This window comes from Epargyreus clarus, unplaced genomic scaffold (assembly GCF_041222505.1).
Source record: "Epargyreus clarus isolate Ecla_fem2 unplaced genomic scaffold, WU_Ecla_fem_2.2 ptg000004l, whole genome shotgun sequence".
NCBI lineage: Eukaryota > Metazoa > Arthropoda > Insecta > Lepidoptera > Hesperiidae > Epargyreus > Epargyreus clarus.
This window is the reverse complement of record NW_027332212.1, coordinates 4,256,708-4,280,818: the sequence shown is the minus strand read 5'-3', so window position 1 is coordinate 4,280,818 and position 24,111 is coordinate 4,256,708. Positions and strand designations below refer to the sequence as shown.

The following is a 24,111-nucleotide window of genomic DNA, read 5'->3' as shown; positions in this document are numbered from 1 at the left end:
AGATTTTGAGCGGAAACTATTAATATTGTTGGGAAATATGACGCCTGTGGGAATATTAAGTCCATATCAATAAGTACTTCTACCACTAATAAGGTTTTACACAAACAAGATTTTTGTGTGTAAAAATTAAAAGAATTTTAAAATTTCAGAATGAATACCTTATTACTTGTATACCTTAGTCTTTTGCGATCAAAGACGCCTAACTCTTGGTAATAGGGATATGAATAGTAATTATTAGGTACAACGCCTAACAAAAAATAAGCCATCACACATTTTGCGTCTGTAGTTAATATTATTTCATAAAATTCGAAGAGGAAGGTAAATAGTGAAATTTCAAAGCGCTGTCAAATAAAACTTTAAAGTACCTTCAAAGTACCGAATTAAATAATACTTTTAGTGTAAATAATCATTTTTAGAACAAACCCAAGATAGCAGTATCATTGAGTGATATGTCACAGTAGTGTCCCTTTGCTGTGTTGGATAGATAAAAGGGTGAGTGAGGGTGAAGATAAACGGTGAGTGAGTTTACATATTTTTTGAATATTATGATTATATAGAAAAAGGGCCTACAAAGATATATATAGTGATAAAGCCTTCACGAGTTACAATTCGCCAATGTTCTTAAAATACCTATAGGTAATACTTTTACCATTTCTGAGCTGATGAGTGTAGTGAACTGTGTCCTTAATTTGTCTCAATCCCCCATAATCATTCCCAATAGTTGGCGAAGAGTTAATGATGATGAATAAACCCTCACAAAGTCGATGAACCATAACAATTAAAGCTACAAAAGCTACAAGGCCGATGCACACAGATAAAAATTTAATTAATCCATACATTTATCTATATCAGTTGCAAACACTCCAGTTCTGAAGCCTCGAAACAAACACGATAGGGCACCTGAAAGTGAAATCAGACGAATGAAATATAATCGTTGATTCCAGGTTTTGGAATGTGAGCGGTGAACGGATATAACAGTTTCAAGCTACATTAAATTTCCCGTGTACCTAACAAACGGGAGCGGCCACTAGCAACCGACCTCCACCCAGCTAACCGACGCCGCACATGCGCAGAAGCAGTGGCCACCTCACTCAAAACAAGACTACACGTTGTTAGCTCCGTAAAACGTATTGAGATTACTCGTAAATAACAGTGTAAAGAAATACGGATCAAACAGACGCTTTTAGCGTCAGAAAACAATAACCCAGTGTACCCAAATAGCCACACGCGCGGTCCGTCATAACATTAGCACTTTTGCGATGTAAACATGAACGACCATAAGATCCTGCTTTTTATACTCTCTGTTATCGTTTACTGCTTGTACAGTGTGCAGATGTGGTTTTTAACAACTAATGTGAACGATGTGAAACCTCAAATGCCAGAAGTAAACGCGGTCGATACCCAGATACGACCAATGGTGGCAGAAAATGGAAAACACAACCTGCAAGCAACAAAAAAGACAAAGGCCATTCCATTGTGTATGAAATACGCCTGCAGTGTTTTAGATGTGTTCACGGAGAAACCGAAGATACAAATTAAAAAACCGGCACAAAACAAAAAGCCCAAAGAAATGGAACCCGAAAATAATACTATCACTGTTATTGGTATCACGGTTTTTCTGATAATCTTAGTGCTTAACGCTATTCTGGATATTATAAAAGTGAAAGAAGAGGAGAAAGCGCGGCTGAAGCTCAATCCAGACGGTGAAAGAAGGAAGTCATTATCAGAATTTGCGAATAAAAAGTCTTTAAGGAGGGAATCAAGCAAGTTCGGATTTCACCTGTTTCAAATCGCTGAGTCAGTCATGGGTACGGGCGAAGATAAGAAATGTCGACGTGAAAGCAGACCCTATACTCGGGGGGATTCCATTAATTCGTATTTGAGTGACAAAACAAAAAAATCGGAATCTTCACCGCCATCTATCGGCGAGATTCCCAATGATCAACGTCCTGTTAAGAGACAATCTGTTGCGAAATTATTCGGTACGTATTTCAAAAAGTAATTTATACCTATTTTTAATTCTATAATCACAATTCCGATCTGATATCTGCTTATTCTGTGCAAGTTTTTAATGTCTTTGATTATTTCAAAAATTGGATCTATGTACTTTTTAATGTTTATAATAATGTTAATGTTGTGTCGTATGGATGTCTATTATACTAACTCTCCTATCACTGTTTATTTTTCTGTTTCCTTATAAGGTCTTTCTGACGACTGAAACGAATTTCAGGTAATTAATTTATTCTTACACCCTAATTGTAGTCTTGCACTGTCGGCTATGTGAACTTGGCACCCGACTTCGGAAAATTGAACTTTTTTTTTATGATTCCTATAGACTATGGTAAGTAGTTGTTTGTAGTAAAAAATATTTCGTTTGTAGTTGCCCCAAAAAAAAAATTGGTGACCTTGAAAAAAATCTCAGCACCCGACTTTGAAAAATCGAACTTTTTTTTTATGATTCCTATAGACTATAGGAAGTAGTTGTTTGTAGTAAAAAAAATTTCGTTTGTAGTTGGCCCAAAAAAAAATTGGTGACCTTGAAAAAAATTCGAATCCGATTTTGAAAAATCGAAAGTTTTTTTATGATTCCTATAGACTATAGTGGGTAGTTCCTTAAAGTAACATTCTTTTGATAAAACTAACTCAGAAACACAACTAAAAGACTTTGAAAAGTAACCCATGAACCCTAGATTCGATCGAGATTCCAACAAAATTATTACAACTACAAACAAAATTATCGCCAATATTAACAAAAAACAAGTACTACAAACTAAACTTATATACTGCAAACAACATAGAGTTACTACAAACGTAATTATCGCTACTACAAACAAAAATATCGCTACTACAAACGAAATAGACTTACTACAAACAAAAATATCGCTACTTCAATCGAAAAAGAGCTACTACAAACAAATTATCTCCAATATGAACAGAATAAAGTTACTACAAACGGAATTATCCCTACTACAAATGAAATAGTGTTACTACAAACATAATATAACTACTACAAATGAAATAGAGCTACTACAAACGAGTTATCGCCAATATGAACAGAATAGACTTACTACAAACGAAATTATCGCTACTACAAACGAAATAGTGTTACTACAAACGAAAATATCACTACTACAAACGAAATAGAGCTACTACAAACGAGTTATCGTCAATATGAACAGAATAGACTTACTACAAACGAAATTATCGCTACTACAAACGAAATAGTGTTACTACAAACGAAAATATTACTACTACAAACGAAATAGAGCTACTACAAACGAGTTATCGCCAATATGAACAGAATAGAGTTACTACAAACGAAATTATCGCTACTACAAACGAAATAGTGTTACTACAAACGAAAATATCACTACTACAAACGAAATAGAGCTACTACAAACGAGTTATCGCCGATATAAACAGAATAGAGTTACTACAAACGAAATTATCGCTACTACAAACGAAATAGTGTTACTACAAACGAAAATATCACTACTACAAACGAAATAGAGCTACTACAAACGAGTTATCGCCAATATGAACAGAATAGAGTTACTACAAACGGAATTATCGCTACTACAAACGAAATAGTGTTACTACAAACGAAAATATCGCTACTACAAACGAAATAGAGCTACTACAAACGAGTTATCGCCAATATGAACAGAATAGACTTACTACAAACGAAATTATCGCTACTACAAACGAAATAGTGTTACTACAAACGAAAATATCACTACTACAAACGAAATAGAGCTACTACAAACGAGTTATCGTCAATATGAACAGAATAGACTTACTACAAACGAAATTATCGCTACTACAAACGAAATAGTGTTACTACAAACGAAAATATTACTACTACAAACGAAATAGAGCTACTACAAACGAGTTATCGCCAATATGAACAGAATAGAGTTACTACAAACGAAATTATCGCTACTACAAACGAAATAGTGTTACTACAAACGAAAATATCACTACTACAAACGAAATAGAGCTACTACAAACGAGTTATCGCCGATATAAACAGAATAGAGTTACTACAAACGAAATTATCGCTACTACAAACGAAATAGTGTTACTACAAACGAAAATATCACTACTACAAACGAAATAGAGCTACTACAAACGAGTTATCGCCAATATGAACAGAATAGAGTTACTACAAACGGAATTATCGCTACTACAAACGAAATAGTGTTACTACAAACGAAAATATCGCTACTACAAACGAAATAGAGCTACTACAAACGAGTTATCGCCAATATGAACAGAATAGAGTTACTACAAACGGAATTATCGCTACTACAAACGAAATCGTGTTACTACAAACGAAAATATCACTACTACAAACGAAATAGAGCTACTACAAACGAGTTATCGCCAATATGAACAGAATAGAGTTACTACAAACGGAATTATCGCTACTACAAACGAAATAGTGTTACTACAAACGAAAATATCACTACTACAAACGAAATAGAGCTACTACAAACGAGTTATCGCCAATATGAACAGAATAGAGTTACTACAAACGAAATTATCGCTACTACAAACGAAATAGTGTTACTACAAACGAAAATATTACTACTACAAACGAAATAGAGCTACTACAAACGAGTTATCGCCAATATGAACAGAATAGAGTTACTACAAACGAAATTATCACTACTACAAACGAAATAGTGTTACTACAAACGAAAATATCACTACTACAAACGAAATAGAGCAACTACAAACGAGTTATCGCCAATATGAACAGAATAGAGTTACTACAAACGGAATTATCGCTACTACAAACGAAATAGTATTACTACAAACGAAAATATCACTACTACAAACGAAATAGAGCTACTACAAACGAGTTATCGCCAATATGAACAGAATAGAGTAACTACAAACGGAATTATCGCTACTACAAACGAAATAGGCTTACTACTAACAAAAATATCACTACTACAAACGAAATAGAGCTACTACAAACTAGTTATCGCCAATATGAACAAAATAGAGTTACTACAAACGAAATTATCGCTACTACAAACGAAATAGTGTTACTACAAACGAAAATATTACTACTACAAACGAAATAGAGCTACTACAAACGAGTTATCGCCAATATGAACAGAACAGAGTTACTACAAACGAAATGATCGCTGCTACAAACGAAATAGTGTTACTACAAACGAAAATATCACTACTACAGACGAAATAGAGCTACTACAAACGAGTTATCGCCAATATGAACAGAATAGAGTTACTACAAACGGAATTATCGCTACTACAAACGAAATAGGCTTACTACTAACGAAAATATCACTACTACAAACGATACTACGATATACTAGTAGCGATAATTTCGTTTGTAGTAACTCTATTCTGTTCATATTGGCGATAACTCGTTTGTAGTAGCTCTATTTCGTTTGTAGTAGTGATGTTTTCGTTTGTAATAACACTATTTCGTTTGTAGTAGCGATAATTTCGTTTGTAGTAACTCTATTCTGTTTATATCGGCGATAACTCGTTTGTAGTAGCTCTATTTCGTTTGTAGTAGTGATATTTTCGTTTGTAGTAACACTATTTCGTTTGTAGTAGCGATAATTTCGTTTGTAGTAACTCTATTCTGTTCATATTGGCGATAACTCGTTTGTAGTAGCTCTATTTCGTTTGTAGTAGTCATATTTTCGTTTGTATTAACACTATTTCGTTTGTAGTAGCGATAATTTCGTTTGTAGTAACTCTATTCTGTTTATATTGGCGATAACTCGTTTATATTAGCTCTATTTCGTTTGTAGTAGCGATATTTTTATTTGTAGTTCCCCTATTTCGTTTGTAGTAGCGATAATTCCGTTTGTAGTAACTGTATTCTGTTCATATTATCGATAACTCGTTTGTAGTAGCGATATTTTTGTTTGTAGTTCCCCTATTTCGTTTGTAGTAGCGATAATTCCGTTTGAAGTAACTGTATTCTGTTCATATTGGCGATAACTCGTTTGTAGTAGCTCTATTTCGTTTGTAGTAGTGATATTTTCGTTTGTAGTAACACTATTTCGTTTGTAGTAGCGATAATTCCGTTTGTAGTAACTCTATTCTGTTCATATTGGCGATAACTCGTTTGTAGTAGCTCTATTTCGTTTGTAGTAGTGATATTTTCGTTTGTAGTAACACTATTTCGTTTGTAGTAGCGATAATTTCGTTTGTAGTAACTCTATTCTGTTCATATTGGCGATAACTCGTTTGTAGTAGCTCTATTTCGTTTGTAGTAGTAATATTTTTGTTTGTAGTTCCCCTATTTCGTTTTTAGTAGCAATAATTCCGTTTGTAGTAAGTCTATTCTGTTCATATTGGCGATAACTCGTTTGTAGTAGCTCTATTTCATTTGTAGTAGTTATATTTATGTTTGTAGTAACACTATTTCATTTGTAGTAGGGATAATTCCGTTTGTAGTAACTTTATTCTGTTCATATTGGAGATAATTCGTTTGTAGTAGCTCTTTTTCGATTGAAGTAGCGATATTTTTGTTTGTAGTAAGTCTATTTCGTTTGTAGTAGCGATATTTTTGTTTGTAGTAGCGATAATTACGTTTGTAGTAACTCTATGTTGTTTGCAGTATGTAAGTTTAGTTCGTAGTACTTGTTTTTTGTTAATATTGGCGATAATTTTGTTTGTAGTTGTAATAATTTTATTGGAATCTCGATCGAATCTAGGGTTCATGGGTTACTTTTCAAAGTCTTTTAGTTGTGTTTCTGAGTTAGTTTTATCAAAAGAATGTTACTTTAAGGAACTACCCACTATAGTCTATAGGAATCATAAAAAAACGTTCGATTTTTCAAAATCGGATTCGAATTTTTTTCAAGGTCACCAATTTTTTTTGGGCCAACTACAAACGAATTTTTTTACTACAAACAACTACTTCCTATAGTCTATAGGAATCATAAAAAAAAAGTTCGATTTTTCAAAGTCGGGTGCTGAGATTTTTTTCAAGGTCACCAATTTTTTTTTTGGGGCAACTACAAACGAAATATTTTTTACTACAAACAACTACTTACCATAGTCTATAGGAATCATAAAAAAAAAGTTCAATTTTCCGAAGTCGGGTGCCAAGTTCACATAGCCTTGCACTGTCCCTTAGAACTTTCTGCTTATGCGGCAATGCCTAGGTTTCTCTGTAGGAGTTTTATCCATAGTAGTATTAGTTTGTAGTGTTTTAAATTTTTTGTAGTATGCTGCTAGTATTAGTTAGTAGATATTGTAAATAATAAATAAATTTCGTGGTATATTGTCGGTATTTATTTTACCCTTTAGTCACAAGTATCCCAATCATACTTTTTACATAAATAAAACAAATCAAAATCATCAAACATCGAAATCAGATTATATACATTATATAATTTTATTTCACATTTTTTGGGACACTTACAGCTATATACAGCTATACATAAATTATAAGGGAAGAATAGGTAGGTACATAAAGGTCAATAACAAGTTTCCGCTGATAGTATACAAATAATATAGATATATTTACAGCACACATGTTGTAATTTTGTACTTTGAGAAGGTATTTCAATGAGATAATTTTGAAATTTTCTTGCTCAACCACAACATAACTTTTAAGTAATTTCTATCATACATATTCATATCATATCATACATCATCATACAAACATAAGTATATGTATAACACATCTATATTGTAATTTTTACAAGTTATATATTGAGAAAATGATAGATAACTACATTTTTATGACTTTGAATACAAAAGAAAAGACTTATAAATTTGTAGGTACATCTTAAAATGGTTCAACTAGTTGGTCCATTTTTGTATCGGAAAAAATAGCGTTTTAGAAGAATTTTTACACATGATAAGTAGTTATCCTTAAAATATATTCATTCTGTATATTTAGTATGTATCTAGTAATGTACTATCTAATACTCCTGTACCCATATTTACGCTCCCTAGATTTTCTTGTTGTTAAATGAATAATTTACTATCAATTGACAGAATTTGAAATTCTCCTAAATGAATTAAACAAATTGAGAACTAAGTATGTAGGAAAGGAATGTTTAAGGAAAATCTATAGCAGGTAGGCATTACAGGTAGGAATTGATTCGTGTTCACGTGTTACTTCATTATCAAAATAATTCGCAGCTCAATGATCATTACCTTCCGAATGAGTAATCAAAGCATCGAAATATTTTAAGCTCTGCTATATATGTACGTTCTGTTACTGAATATTATTTTATTATTCAGATTTATTATTCAGAAGTAGATACCTAATATATTAAAAATCGTTCAGTATTAGAAAAATGATTCTTGAATTTGACATGGTTAATATTTTTTTTATATTTGTTATACATTGCTTCAAAGTTTATGAATTCCTTGTGTTTTAATACATTAAATGTAATATTATTTTTATAAAAACTATATTGTTTAAATTGCTGTTGCAATAAAAATATGAGAGTTCTATCTATTAGAAGTATTAAACTATTACGTTTCATAATTTTGCATTTTTGATACCTGCGATTGACGATATACAAGTATTTAAATAAAAATAATTAACTCCACTCTTATAACAGACACCAATTAAGTGTTATTAATTACCTATACTATTGTTCTAATACAGAAATAGGTGTTTTTTTTTTTTTGTTTACGAGGGGGAAACCTTCAAAAAAGTACCCGATGCCGTGGGAGCGACGCAGGGTTATGTGGGATTCTTACCGCACTAAAACCCCCCCGGTGGCCGTCCCCGGCGCTGCGTAGAGGACTCCGGGATCTCTTGGCGCGTTGCCCTGTTGGGCTCCGCTAATGTGAGCTTGACGCTCGCCACACCGTCTGGTGTGTACGACGGTATGCGACCACACGTACTGCCGTCCTCCCTGGGGCCGCTGGCCGGGCGGTTCGAGCTCCCTTTTAGTCGCCTCTTACGACAGGCAGGGAATACCGTAGCCCTACTACCACAATCTTTCCATAATAATGCGATTTTTATCAAGTCACACTAAATTTCACACTTCAATTATATAATCATATACTCGTATACATAATCATACTACATAAAAGAAATTACACGTGTCTCAGAGTAAATAAAGATATACCTAATGGTTATTCTGAGATATGAATAGATTTCAGTTGCTCAATGGAATTACACAAACCGGATTAGTTAGTGAAGTAACGATGTGGTAGCCCAGTTCCTTAGTAATTGGTATTGGTAGTATTGGTATTACTCGTAAATAAGATTATAAACACAACTTTATGAAAAGGTCTTGTACTACGCATTTTGAGTAGGCGGTTCTTCTCAATCTAGGGATGCACGCAACAGAACCTATGTAACAGGTGTAGACGCATAACATTATTGTCCCACTGCTGTATGGGTCTCCTCTTAGAGTAAGAATAGCTTATGCTATAGGCAAATGCGGATTGACTTCTAATTTGTAATGCGCAAAACTTCGAAAAATCGAAGGTGCGCGTTTGGGTACCAATAATTGGGGCAATAGTCTTGTCTGAAATACCTATAGGTTGCTACTTCTTGTCCCTGTAGTCTCGGGAATAGAATAGGGCTACGGTATCCCCTGCCTGTCGTAAGAGGCGACTAAAAGGGGGCTTCCGGGGTTGCGGGTGGCAAGAGTGGGAGCTCGGACCGTCCAGCAAGCAACCCCGGGAAGGACGACGGTATGTGTGGTCGCATACCGTCGTAAACACCAGATGGTGTGGGAGGAGCCAAAAGTGCTCCCCCAGGGTAGAGCCCGATCGGGGCATTGCGCTTGGAGGACTCCGGTTGTGTTCCCTCGGAGATCCCGGAGTTCTCCAACAAGCGTTGAGGACGACCACCGGGGGGGTTTTAGTGCGGTAAAAATCCCACATAACCCGGCGTCGCTCCCACGTCGTCGGGTACCTTTTGAAGGTTTCCCCCTCGTAAACAAAAAAAAAAAAAAAAAGGTTGCTACTTCTAAATATTAAGTTGTGTAAGTTCCTGCGCGTTTTACGACGCTTTTTGAAAACGCTATGTACGTATTCGGCACGTCATGATTTTTTAATTTGCATGTTTATGAAGTAGAAAATGTAAATAAAATTAAGGTATAAAATTGGCTTAATTTAAGTATGTATCCTGGAGTTCCATTGTAGAATACCTGTGTTGTAATTGGTTCTATTTGAAAATTTAATACTACGTATAAGTAGTGCTACTGTTATAGATAGGTAAGATTTAGTAAATTAGTTAATAGCCAATATACATTTTCTTTTTTTCTGTTATAGTTCCTAACCAATGTTCATTCAGTTGTATGTTCAATTGTAGTAGGTAGAAAAATAATAAAAACTTTAATACTATGTTTGTTAATTTGCACGATCAAATCTTACTACCAGTTATGTCTCTACAACGTAGAAACGACTGAAAACAGTTCAGTTCAAAGGATAATTCATTTTCGGACATAAAAAAGAATGGTACAATTTCGTGTTTATATTTTTCAGTAGTATAAAAATCTAACATGTTTCTCGGTATTACAATAATTTAATACATTTCAGATTTAATAATCATTGTTTAGTTCGTTGTGCTAATTATATCGAAAACCATTACAGGTGCGCGACCAGTTCCGATGGTGCGGCGGTCATCCTTCCCGGCTCTTCCTCTCAATCCTGAGATACAAGCCCTCATGCTGGGCAGCAGACAACCTTCGTTTGATAGTGACGATGAGGACGGAAAAGGACGTCGTGTCAGGATCATTCGTAGATATTAAATAGCGTTGATGCTTGTATCTAGATGTGACACAAATGGGGAAAAAATGTAGTAGACATTACTTTTGATGGAATCGATTTATCTGTGACAAACAGATATAATATTTAAATGTTACTGGGCCGGTCATCTTATTTGTACCGCGGCAGTATCTTCATTTAATATCGTTTATCATCGACTGCTAGATGTAGCATGCTCGTGATAACCCAAGACTATAAAACAGACACTTGTTACATTTACTTGTTATAGAGAAGTGCAAGTGATAAGTATCCACCGTTGTAGTATAGTAACTAACAGTCAAGCCAAAACCTTACTACTTACAGGTAAAAAATTAATACGAAATCTCTTACCTTTCTACGAAATTTTGTAGTTACACACTGAAACGTTTCGTGTAATATTGTCTGCGTACGTTTGACTGGAATTTGGTCTGGGTGCACTTCGTGTGCCTGGGTCCTTTTTGAATAATTTATATGGCACTGTTATCAAAATGAAGTATGACGATTCACATATAATCGTTGAAAGATTTGGCATACTTTACAGAGTATGCATTATATAATCCCTTAGCGTTGAAAATATTAGACACGCCTTTAAATATTTTTGAAGGTTCAATATAATTAGTTCATTTTAAGAATTTACAGCATTTGTCCACTACTAGTCCCGTTACTAAATAATGATAGAAGTATTACCTACTATAAGCATAATCATTTTATTACAGTCTAACAAGTTTGATAGGAAATTTAGCTACTTATACAATAAACTACGTATTTACAACATTTGTCTTCGAAATAAAATTTATGTTATTATATCATATATATCTCAAAGACTTCGATTTCTATGGCATAACTACTATGACTTGCAATAATACTAACTACTTCATCATACTTATATAAAATGTCAGTCCTCAATATACGTAAACTATTCATGAGCGAAACATATCCTTACTTTCGAATACCTATTATAAATTATCTACTATTTTACTGTAGCTACATACATTTACTCATTAACAAACATACTTTCTCTAAAAGTTTGCTTATTATGAAGACTTCGTATAATTTTTTACATAAATACATTTCTAATACAATTTTGGTGTTCATAAAGCGTGGATCAGACGGAAGAGTCGTCAGACAAGAACAGTACGTAAACGCATAAACCAGTTTACTTTAATACAAAATATAAGCGAGATGTGATTGTGAATGAAAATAATTCTATCATCAGACACAAATAATGCAACTAGTTCGCGAATGACGTCGCTTCTATACATACAAAAACCAAGTAATACTTAACTTAGTAGGTACTTTTATATAATGAGATTTAGTAAATATAAAAGTAAAATAATTTGGAAATTAATATACTTCGCAATATAATTTACGTGTGTTATTTCCCGAAATCCAATTAAATGTTATGGAAATGATACAGAAATTACTTCAAGGTTCCGTTAAAATAAAAAATTAAAACAAAATCTTTCATCTAATTACGAGAGATATCATAGGCCTAAAGGATGAATTAATATGATTAATCAACTTTATAATAATAAATAATATTAGTTGCAGATATAACTATTTAATTTTTTAACACATACATTTTAATAGGTTCTATATAATGTTAATTAAAAGGAAATTTTTTAGCTGTTGAATTTCTAGTCATCACCGATCTACGAGTAATTTTTAGTAGACATTGTTTTTCTAGTAAACTATTTATAAGATATATAAACCTACTTATACATAACAAAATGTTAATCTTATGTAATACAAAATTCTATAAACATGTTTATTAATAAATTTAATGTAGAATTACTTTACAGATATAAACTTTAAACGAGTTTTACGTAAGCATAAGACTTCCACTTTATTCAAACACCTATTTACAAATTTCTGAAATTTTTCTGAAAAATTAATGGGACCGGAATAAAACTGAATGAATTAAGGTTTAAATGAACAAGATGTACGAATATGTGATATGTAGGTATGCAGGGTTATGGTGTGTAAAAGTATGTTGTAAAGAGTAATGACTTTATGCCGTAAATTCATAATCAATAATTTGATTGACGAAGAAAATCATACTCAAAATGTGATTCGAGAAATACCTATAACTTATTTTTACGTTAATTGTAAATTATTTTTTATTTGTTTTGAGTATTTTTATTATATAAATTAGATCTACTCTAAAAAAAACTATAGAACGCTACATATGAGGTGTTGTTTTTTGAATGAAAAATGATTTTTGTTTTTATAAAAAAATCTTAATTTTTAAGTTTAAGATTTTTCATTTTAAAGCAACAAAATGTGTCTCTATTGTAATAAGTATTGAGAATGAGAGCGATTGTAATGTTATAGTGGTTGATTTTTCCGCAATACTTCCTGTAATTCTACACAACCTACATTCTTTATCAAATATTCCTATGGGTTCATGTATTAATTTTTTATTACAATATGTATTGAATAATTTGTACAGGTAACCACATAACAACTGTAAGAGTATCTACGGTTTAAATAAGAATATATGTAAAATAATTATATAGAAAAAAACAACATATCCTTAAATTACTATAAATTATTTTATATATCATCAAAAAAATTATCTTTATCATATACATTTATATATTTCATACTATAATATTGCATAATACTTACCCTAAATAATTTGATACACCTATTCTGTATAATTAATTTGCTCGACTTGGCGGGGTCACTTCCGTGCCCCCCAAAGCGTAATGTATTCACATGTAACTTAATATTTTCTATAATAAGAGAAAAATCTTCGTCAGTAGCGTAGCAAATGTATACAACATATCCTTGGACTTTTCTAATTCTTCAAAGTCTGATTGAGAAATATTACTTGTACTGAATGAGTGTGATATGTAGATTAGTCTCTTTTACTTGATATTTAATCTGTATAAAGTGTCGTTTAGCTTTAAATTTAATATTATATTGTGTATTATAGCAGGCCTAGCACTGAATATGTTTGTCTTTTTTATATTAATTCGTATTTAAAAAAGGCCAAAACAAATGCCTTACATACATATACTTTAATGAGCATAATGTTATCTCTTGAGACAATATTTCTTGGTTAAAGTCACTTATTTTTCTGTGTGGTTACTACAGTGTTAGGTAGTATGTCAGATACCTATATTTTAGACTAAATCTGTACTTATGTAGAGCTAGGCCTGTTATAAGTTTGAACTACAAGTACAATAAATACAACGTTAATGTATTTTGATCTCTCTTCAATAAATTTATGAACATATTTTCATTGTTTTTATATTCATTGAAATTTAATAGCATAATATTTTATACTATATATTATATTATAGTGTAGGTGTAATTCTATAATGATACCATTTATCATCAGATGGACTGAAGAATTTTTAGTGCTTGCTGCTGTCAATACCTTTCTATAGAATTCGATATTCGTTTCGCAGGATTGTCAGCCCAACATTATTGAACATGGGGGAAGGTGGGTTTTAGCTCATTTAGCTCTCTACTAGACCTTGAAGCGAAACATATAACCATAATATTTCTAACTCTGAAGAGACCCATGCCCAGTAGGACCAAAATATTTCTCATTATAAGAGACCCGTGCCCAGCAATAAAACATCAGTTAAACATGATGGCAACCTTGAAGGCTTAAGAATTGTATCAGACACTCCAGAACATTCATATGTTCATGGAGAAATGGATCATCCATTTCTTACAATTTGGCTTTCAAACACGAGCAAGGCGTAAAGGTCCGTATCGCAAACGGTAGACGCAAATACCCCTGTTTATAACTAAACGTCCTCGGCCGGCCGATGTGCTACTAACACGCGCCAAACGGTCGTAAAGTATGCAGCTTTATCGCGTACACCCCCGTGCACGGTGGGAAGAACTACGGGTAATGTTTTTTATATAAAGTATGAGTAGCGAGGTAAGTCACATATACGTTGATATCTCTGCAAAGTTTAAGCATATAATCTTACCGTCTTGAAATTGAAATACAGCCTTTAAAAATACTATTAGATATTGGGAAGAAATAGGCGTGAATTTGGGAAGAAAAAGAAATTCTACCAACTTACCTACACATAGATGCCAATCTTAACTATAGGTTACCACGTGACTTCGTAATGTTCATGTAGAGTTAGTAGAGTCAATCGGTTTCGTCTTCGCGTATATAAGCTTCGCCAAGTTATCAAATATATTAAATATGTAGAATAACTCAATGTATAAATATATCTGCTTATAAATACTGCTATATAAATTAGTTTTTTTGTCAGAAATGTTTTCTGACAAAAAATCTAATTTTAATATTAGGTGTCTTTTCTATCTGCTCCAACTCTAAAATATCCCAAAAATTCAAGAAAACAAACACTTCGGCGATAATAAGGACAACTTCATAAATCAACTCACAATTGCTTCAAGAACATACTCGCAATCGTTTTATCTTTTAACGTATTTTATGAAGTAATGAGCACTCCTAACAATGCCCTATTTTCGAATATTATTTTCATCAGCCTTGCTCTCGATCTCAATCGCTAAGAATAGGTATTTGAACCAATTAGTGCTCATAAAATTTATAATCTCGTATACTGAATTTTAATTTCGGTAATATTATGTATTTGGGTGAAAAATGCATTCATTACAATATTGGTAAGTAGGTAGGAGTTATAATGTTGTCTTTCTGCTGTAAAATTGATTACGCAAGTATAGTTAGTTAAACGTGGTTTACATCAGACATTTTAAAGTATTCTAGAAAAAATAAAATAGAGAAGAGTTTAAGATTTGAAATAAAAAACTGCGACACGCTATTTCCTGCTAAGCTTATCTCATCTCAGAGTTAGGGTTAAAGCCACAATCTATTTTGCCAGCTAAGCGTGGCTAGTACCTTGAAGAAAATTATGAAGAAGTCTGAAGTGTATATAGATTAAAACAAAAGTTGAAATGGATGACGTCACTACAAAAAATCTGAGAGTTTTTAACCCCAGATCTCGATCAGGTTTCTCACTACGCGCATCCAGAAGATGGTCGGAATTATTTTTAACACCTATTAATAACTGAAACATACATATACAAACAGCTTAGCAAAAGTTAGAAAAGTTTTAAAAGCTGAAAATGAAAAAAAACACAAAGACACTTCAATTTATTTGTCTGTATATATTTCCCCGAAAGAATACATACTCGTAACTTATCACTGGATTCCAGACTATAAAAGGTTCACTTTAAAACGCGCTTCGAAATAAAGTTTGGGCTGTCATCAAGAAATGAACATTAATAGCTAAGTGGACTTGGCTCTGTTTAATACAAATAAAAATCTAACATTGATGAGTGAACTATATTTAAACGTAAGGCCTTGCTATATTTTAAAAATAACACACTATAGTCTCGCGTGCCGTGGGACACAGTCTTCAGTCGTAGTAGTGATAGTCGTCTGAAACAGTGCATTTCACACACTTTACAATTACTTTAATATACTTTAACAGTTCGTTGAAGTGCGCTTAACGCATTTGTTTTAAGAATTTTGGTTGAATATAATAGTTTTGCGGTGTTTTCATTGTTGTATCTGTTAAAATATTAATTTTCATACGTAATTATTACCGTATTTCCTATAAGTGAAGTGAATAATGCTAAGATAAAATTACGCGAATTTTTTAACTTTTACTTATAATTTGCTACTCCAAAAACAAATCTTGCAAAACTATTCAAATATTTTCAGTGCCAAATCAATCCCTAAACAATCTATTATTGAACAGTTGAACAATGTTTGGAGCTGTGTACAAAACAGAACAAAAATAGAGCAATTCTAAAACAAAACAAGAATGAACTTCAACGTAAACGAAAGCAACGTTCTGCATTGGAACTACAGAGGCTTCACCGAGTTCCCCTTGCATAAAATACAGGGCGATGAGAGTGACATAACGGACATATATTTGAAGGAGAACCTAATAACACGCGTTCCTAGTGATATAGGCAAATTGGAAAACTTGGAAAGTCTCTACTTAAGTGGGAACGACATAACAGAGTTGCCGAGGGAAATATCTAAGTTGAAATGCTTGAAGTGCTTCGATTTGAGTGGAAATCGACTGCGGCGTATCCCGGACGAGATCGGCGAAGTGAGGAACTTGAAGTTTCTGATATTGGATGAGAATGATCTGTGTGAGCTGCCTCTCAGGATAGCGGACCTGCGCGCGCTACGATACTTATCGGTTTGTGGTAAACATTTTCTTGATTTCGATCGTGTGGTGTTTTCGTTGTCGCAATGCCCTTAAATAATCCTTATTTTTTTTTATTATTTACTATCTACATATGACAAACTATTTTTGCTTAAGTTAAACGTTCTCAGTCTTGACTAACTACTTAATGTGAATTGTAATGGAAATGTACCTATGTGTGGCGTTGCATGAGATCTATTTAACTAATACTTATATAAGCTTATCGGTACGTACCTATTAAGAATTCTACTTATTATAATTTAATTAATTTATTATAACAAATTTGAATCAGACGCTTTATTTTCAAATCCTAACCAATTTTGATTAATCTTATCCAAACACCCAGAATTTAACCAAAAATATAAATTTATTTATATTATATTCATAGTTCGTCTGTGTTGCAATCTATAGTCGGCATGGCATCGAACCCGAAACGCTTTGCTGGGTAGTTTAGTCCGCTACTGGTGACCAACCACTGCGTCGCGTTATTTCATAAACAGTACGAAATAACTATTGTTAAAATAAACTAAGCTTTACGTTAGGAGATATCATATATAAGTAGGAAACTGCTAATCACATTACATACTCCAAACCCCACTAATTTCGCCAAACAAGCCATACAAATGCATTCTAAGTTGTAACTATTTCCAACTGGCTGCATAAATTCAATTTGTTAGTAGCAATGTTTATATATGTGAAATTGATGCTTTCCTGTAAATGTTGAAAGAGTAGGTAATGGTTTATTTATACAACGCAGATGTTACAGTTTGCGCATCTAATGAATTTTAGAATCAATGGTAAAGTAAAAGTTGAACTCACGAAACTAAAGTTCCGTACCATCATTTATTAAGCACCTACTTATGTTATTTTAGTGCTCATTTGTTGCTACAACAGTGTAGCAATAGACATTGCAAAAAATTAAAGAGTTTATCTATTACGATTTAAATAGTCGATGTTTAGTAATAGAGTTCCGTTTTTACCCTTCGGGTTAGGTATGGGACCCTGAAAATGACCCTTTCGATGCAAATTATTCCACAATAATTGACATTTATTTTAAAGAGTGTACCCTGGTCCCTAATGTATCTAAGACCGATCACAGATAAGCTTTCAATTGTAATTAAAGAAGCATAGTAACAAAAACGTGAAACGAATACTTTCAAAAACTGTTTGTATGCAAGTCAATGTAGTTCTGTTTAGTAAGTTATCTTTGCCAAACCACACACTGAGTAGCAAAGAAATTAGTGGTAGCTATAAATCCGTAACCGAGTTTTCGACTCGTAAAACCCCGACAGTTAGCACCGCTAGTAAAAGTAATAAATCAAGATACTTCCTCATTGATTTTAGCCCAAGCCTACAACAACTTAAAAATAAAGTGAACTTATAATCACTAAATTTCAAAAACCAGAAACCAAAAACAGATCACCAAAAGATAGCTCTTCAGGTCATGTGTGGGGGATTGTAGATTTCTCGTAGCAAAATTAAAGCATTGTTGATGCTTTCTTTAAATAAAAGAATTATTTAAATAAAATTATATTTTTTTTATCAAAATGAACATGACCATGCTATTATCATTAGTTTGTGTCTCTATTCTAGTATTTTTTATGAATTACTTCAAATGAGAATATAGCAGAGAGCGTTAAAATACCTACTCCCATAATTACAATAGTGCTGTCGCAAACTAAACCTTTAAACCTTTGAACTAGACGAATTTGTAAGCAAAAGCTAAACATAGTGCAATAGTCGTTACCTAACATAGATCCGTAAATGATACTATCTTTCTGGGCGCTAGACGCTTCCTTTAGCAATGTCCGTGATAAATCAAGTTCATTACTTCCTCATGGATCTAAGTTTGACCTATTTGCACTGTTCGAAATAAAGTTGTGTAACTAGAAACGGGAGCTTTCCGACGCCCCATTAAATATATTAACGATAACACTAATGTATTGGAATAAAAATAAATGAGATTCTGGCTTGATGATAGAGCGGGGTAGGTACTGAAATAAAACTGAAATCATGGCTTTATTTAATGGATAGATACCAGAGTAGCTACAAGTTTTATATTTTTAATATGACTATTCTTCCGTAGCTGCTAACTTTTCTTATAAAACCAACACAACAAATAAACACGCAATCCACGGAGGGTTACTGGCCACAGCCGCCTATACAGCTGTTATCAATCAACAAGAGATGTGGCGATTACCGAAGTCGAACCAGGTTTTTCATCTTTGAATTTAGCTTTTATGTGACTACGAAAACTAGTGGTCATGCCTAGGGAGAATGACTTTATGTACCGACCTACTTACCTAAAATAATTTTGTGTAATTACAGATAATAAACTACAATGGCTGCCTCAGAGGCCAGTGTACAATTACCACCACTGCGAATTCAGATTCTGGAGAAACATCGCTCTGAAGACGATTCCATACTCCCTATGGTACCACATGTTTCGAGGGCAACAAACTAGGAGCCTTAATATTGGGTACGTTCTTTAATATATCAGTAGGATGGAACTATCTGACAGTTTTATATTAAGTGAAAAATGATTTAACACTAATTTGTTGCCTATTTTTTAACCTATCAAAAAGGAACTCTTGTGTATGTAAGACTTCTAATTTTATATAATAAACAAAATATATGTTTGAATTTCGGTATAAAAATATATATTGCTGTTATTTCACAATGTTTTGTGACAAATGTTAAGTAAGGGATTTGTCGATAAAATAGACCATATTTCACTTGTATGAAATGTTAAATAAAAGGCTTCGTCACCGCTGAGTTTTCCCATGTATATTTTATGATCCAAATTGAATGACATTTGAGATATAGTTTATGTAATGCCTGCCTGGTTCCTGAAAATTCAGGCTCCTAGTTTTATTTTCGATGAAGTTAAAGGGGGTCGTAAACGGTCTGAATTGCTTCCGAGAAAAGAATTGTACGGCCGTGCCTTTTTTTGCTTAACTTGGCGGGGAACTGCCGTGCCCTCAGATCAGTAATACCTACTATTTTTTTCTTATAGATGTTTGAGCTACCCTAAATACCAACACGTCTCTGGAAAATCAAGGTGCCGTTTACAATTGAGGCGGGGCTCTAGAGAATGGGACATTGATATACACTTTCCACCTCAACACAGTATTATAGAGCACGATAGACCATCACCGCCAAGTCTTTTCGAACTGAGCAAACGGAGGTTATATGAAATTATTTGTGTCGCCGCTAAGAGACTTTCAACAACTCCTCAAAGTATATACGCTGACAGTTGGTGTAATAAGATAAATGAATTTGAAAATAACAATAATGTAAACAGTATTCAGGAGTATTTCGAAGGATTCCATCTAAATGCACCTTGTGATCTGAATGGGAATAGCTTAGTATTTCCAAAAACCAAAAGACGGTATTACAGTCCCGCCGATTTAGTAGAGGAATTTTACGATTTTCTACCCAGTTTCATTAAAACCGACTTAAGCAATGGACCAGTGTCGTCATGTGAAAATATTAACTGCAGAAGGCCACTTTTTGATCATGTCATATATGAGTTTTGCTTGGAGTAAGTATTCGTTGACCCTAAGTTACCCTATATTAGTATACCCTAAGTTTTGTTTTCTGTCAAATTGTTATTTCCAAATGTAATTAAAAAGATAACGAAATGCACGGAATCAACTATTAATTTAAAACATTACCTTTTTGTACTTTTTCAAGATATATTTAAAAAAGAGAAATACCATGAACTACCTAAATAAATAGTAGTAGTAAATAATAGTTAACCAAAATTACAATAAAAATCTCCCCACTCTTTGATTTGTAATACACTAGTATGTAAGTACAGTACACTTACTGTATATTTAGTAAGAATCCATCTGGTTTACTGTGTTTATTTTTTATTTTCAGAAAAATCATTCTTATTGGCAATACCGAAGAAGTGATTCTGAGTGCTGCATTTTGTTCCAAGACTTGTGCAGATTTTTGGAAATTCGGAAAATCGTCTGTTTTAACGTGGACATTAGTGAAGTAACCCTAAAAAATGCTAGGGATGTACAAAATAAAACCAAATTTATTTTTATTATTACTTTATTTACCTTATTTAACCGACCACCGCAGGTGTTATAAAAAAGAAAATAATTTATTTTATATGAGAATCAAAAAATACTATTCACGATCAAAATAAATGAAATCTAGCTGTCTATCTATACAAAAAATATTTAATTGTTCCAAGGAAGAGCAAGTAAAAAATATTCCGGTTCGGAAAATAAATTTTCAAAAAGTCACAACCGAAATCCATAACGCACATTTACTAATACGATTATGAAGTTATTAAAACAAAAATAAAACACCTCTTTTATTTTTGATTTAAACAAAAACATATACGTCAAAATAATATAAGACGTTTTGAGCAGTTTACGGAATTAAATGACCATTCTAATATTATTAAGCTATAATAAAGCTTAATATAAATAAAACATAATATTATTTAAGTTTAATTTTGTTATCAATAACTTAATCGTCGTATTAATAAATGCTCATACACATAAATATATAAATCGGGATGAAATGCGTTGGAAAAATGCAACACATACAATAACATTTATTTATAAGCGTGTAAGACATTTGTAAGAATGGGAACGCTAGAAACTTTTACTTAATTTGATATGCATTCTAGGTTCTTATATGAATTTAGTTTCACATATTCGAGACACGAATATATACTCGTGTTAATTGTACGCTAAAATATGTAAAATATTTTTTTAATACATGTAATATGTTACTAAGGTAGATTGTTTTATTTTGTTATGTATTGCATGTTCCCAATCCCTTCAAATTTTAAGCAAATACTCATTTTCAACACGAAGAATAATTATATATTTTTGTCTTATATCAGAATAATGACAATAAGTTCACATGTACCATTAGGTACTGTCCAACTGCTGGACATGGGAATCTTACGAATGAGAAGGGTTAGGCCAGTCTACACGCGAGAAAAGTGCGAATTGAAGAACTTCACACATCTTTGAAAACATTGCAGTTTAAGTTCAGACATGTAGATGTTTTCCTTCATCATAAGTATTTGCTGTAAGAACCTTAAACTCGCCATTTATACATACCGAAGTATAGAAAAAAATATTATGCTCAAATACCATAATATTCAGAAAGACAAAATATATCTTGTAACTAAAAAATCATTTGCTTCGATACACATAGTCTTTGATCCTCATAAAAGATTAGATTATTAAAGATTAGATATTTATTTAATTAGAGAAAGAGTGAAACGAGGTTGAGTAAGCAGAGTAAAATAATAATATAATATTTATCCCATTGTTGTTATTATTCTGATATAAAACTCATGGCGATAACCAAATTTAACTTCGTGTCTGGAGGTAGACATAATGGTGTCCTACAATATAAGGCCACATCAGTAATACGGATTTCTAAGCCTAATTCAGAGAGACGTTGCCTGTGTACATTTTTATTATTATTAATGAAGGAGGACGGCAGCAAATAATGCTCGCATATGAGCTGTTTTTATTTACATATATCAAAATAGGAGGTTACGCGTTGGCCTTATGTATATTTATCATATTGTAATGTTTTATTCAATTTCATGTACCTGCCTTAAAAATATTGCCGTCTCATTGGTTAATCAATAAAAATGACCCAAGTTATGGCATTTTCCAATATTTTCTTTCTTTTTGATATTGTTCGAAAACGTATTGAATCGTCCAAATTTCTCAGCAATCCTTTAAAATATTGCGTATAAATAATTCGTGTGTACTACGTAAATTGGCTGAGCTTAGTATGCATCACTTACTTTTTCAAAAAAGCTTTTTTCGTCTTACCTCATATACTTGAATGCAAACAGGCAGTGTCTCTAAGTTAGGACTCATTTAATAAATTATTTATTGCTGTGTTTTCCTAAGCCTCTCATATTAAACATATTAAGCTAAATATTATAGCCAAAATATGATATCTTTAGCTTTAGGTACGCGCGTTAATTTATATCAACGTGAAAAAATATATCAGACGCTGTGACATCCAATAATAAAATCTCAAAACTGAACATCTTTCTTCCTTAATATTAATGTATCATAGCTCCATTGACAAAATATACATATGTATGTACATATTTAATTTGAAAGCAATGTATGATACTATGTTATCGCGATAGTATTATTGCTTGTTAGAAGAAGATTTCATAGAATAATTTCACAGATTATAAAGAAAAATCAGATAGCGCACATACTTTTTATATATACTGATCTTACATTTTTAACTATTGTAAATAGCAATACTTACATCAAACCATGAACCCAGTCAGATGTGGTCATGAGATATGATAAATAACATAATAAATAATTTAATCGTAGCCCTTTATTTTTTACATAAGCCTTAATTGTTTAAACAAGGCATTTGAACGGGCATTTTGTTTTTTCTGCTCCAACTGTATCTTTTTTTATAATCTGTGGCATTTTGACGCTTTACAATAATGGTCGGATCTGTAGAACCGTCGACGTAAATAAATACAATTTTAATTTAATTTTTTTACATCTTTTGCCTCAATTACATCGTTATAATCACTTAGTCTAACTGACTTTAAGATTAAAATTCAAATTTGTTCTAATATTAAGTCTTAAATTTAATGGAAATTTTAATTTATCCTTACTTGCTAAATTTATGTCCACTGCGTCCACTTGGCTTAACAACTATGATATACATGGTGTTTATAAACGAAAGGCTTGATGAAGGATTTTATCACACTATTGATCATCAGACTGTAATAAACATAAATTTAAGAAAATTCCATTCTCGTCGTATGCAATGTAAAGATCCGGTAGTAATATGACAAGAAAAAATGTATTAGACAATTTGTTAGTGCTACGTAAGCGTAAAGAAAATTAATACCTTTCATCACTTCTATTTATTTAAACATACATATATTTATAAAATCCGTTTGATATCTAATTTTTATTATATCCGTTTTAAAGAGATGTTTCCTTATATATGTCGGTAAAATATCCATAACCACGATTAAAACTCCTAATCCTGCCTGATGTTTTAATAAACACCCTGTATTTTGGTAACTAATATGGTGTCGAAACCTACAATTAAATAGACCTTTACATATAGTCTTATAAATGCGGTATAAAAATAAAATTTTATGCGGAACCAAAACTGGATGCAGTGCACAAATTTGATATTTCGTTCATAATTTTAA

General features: G+C 32.4%; 2 protein-coding genes across 3 annotated transcripts; both read left to right on the top strand.

Moving 5' to 3' along the window:
* Positions 1 to 388: 388 nt before the first annotated feature.
* LOC140757308 (uncharacterized) lies at positions 389 to 11,775 on the top strand. 2 transcript variants are annotated; one of them, XM_073092949.1, is made up of 3 exons: positions 389 to 515; positions 945 to 1,982; positions 10,573 to 11,775. In XM_073092949.1, exons 2-3 carry the CDS (start codon positions 1,268 to 1,270, stop codon positions 10,728 to 10,730), a joined length of 873 nt encoding a protein of 290 aa, XP_072949050.1. In that variant the 5' UTR covers positions 389 to 515; positions 945 to 1,267; the 3' UTR covers positions 10,731 to 11,775. The 2 variants fall into 2 exon arrangements, with proteins under 2 accessions (XP_072949050.1, XP_072949051.1); XM_073092950.1 differs by having other exon boundaries at positions 396 to 492.
* Positions 11,776 to 16,314: 4,539 nt separating this feature from the next.
* On the top strand, positions 16,315 to 22,364 carry LOC140757307 (uncharacterized). Its single transcript, XM_073092947.1, has 4 exons — positions 16,315 to 16,908; positions 19,236 to 19,386; positions 19,924 to 20,451; positions 20,793 to 22,364. The coding sequence occupies exons 1-4, from the start codon at positions 16,515 to 16,517 to the stop codon at positions 20,914 to 20,916; spliced, it is 1,197 nt and encodes a 398-aa protein (XP_072949048.1). The 5' UTR covers positions 16,315 to 16,514; the 3' UTR covers positions 20,917 to 22,364.
* The last annotated feature ends 1,747 nt before the right edge of the window (positions 22,365 to 24,111 follow it).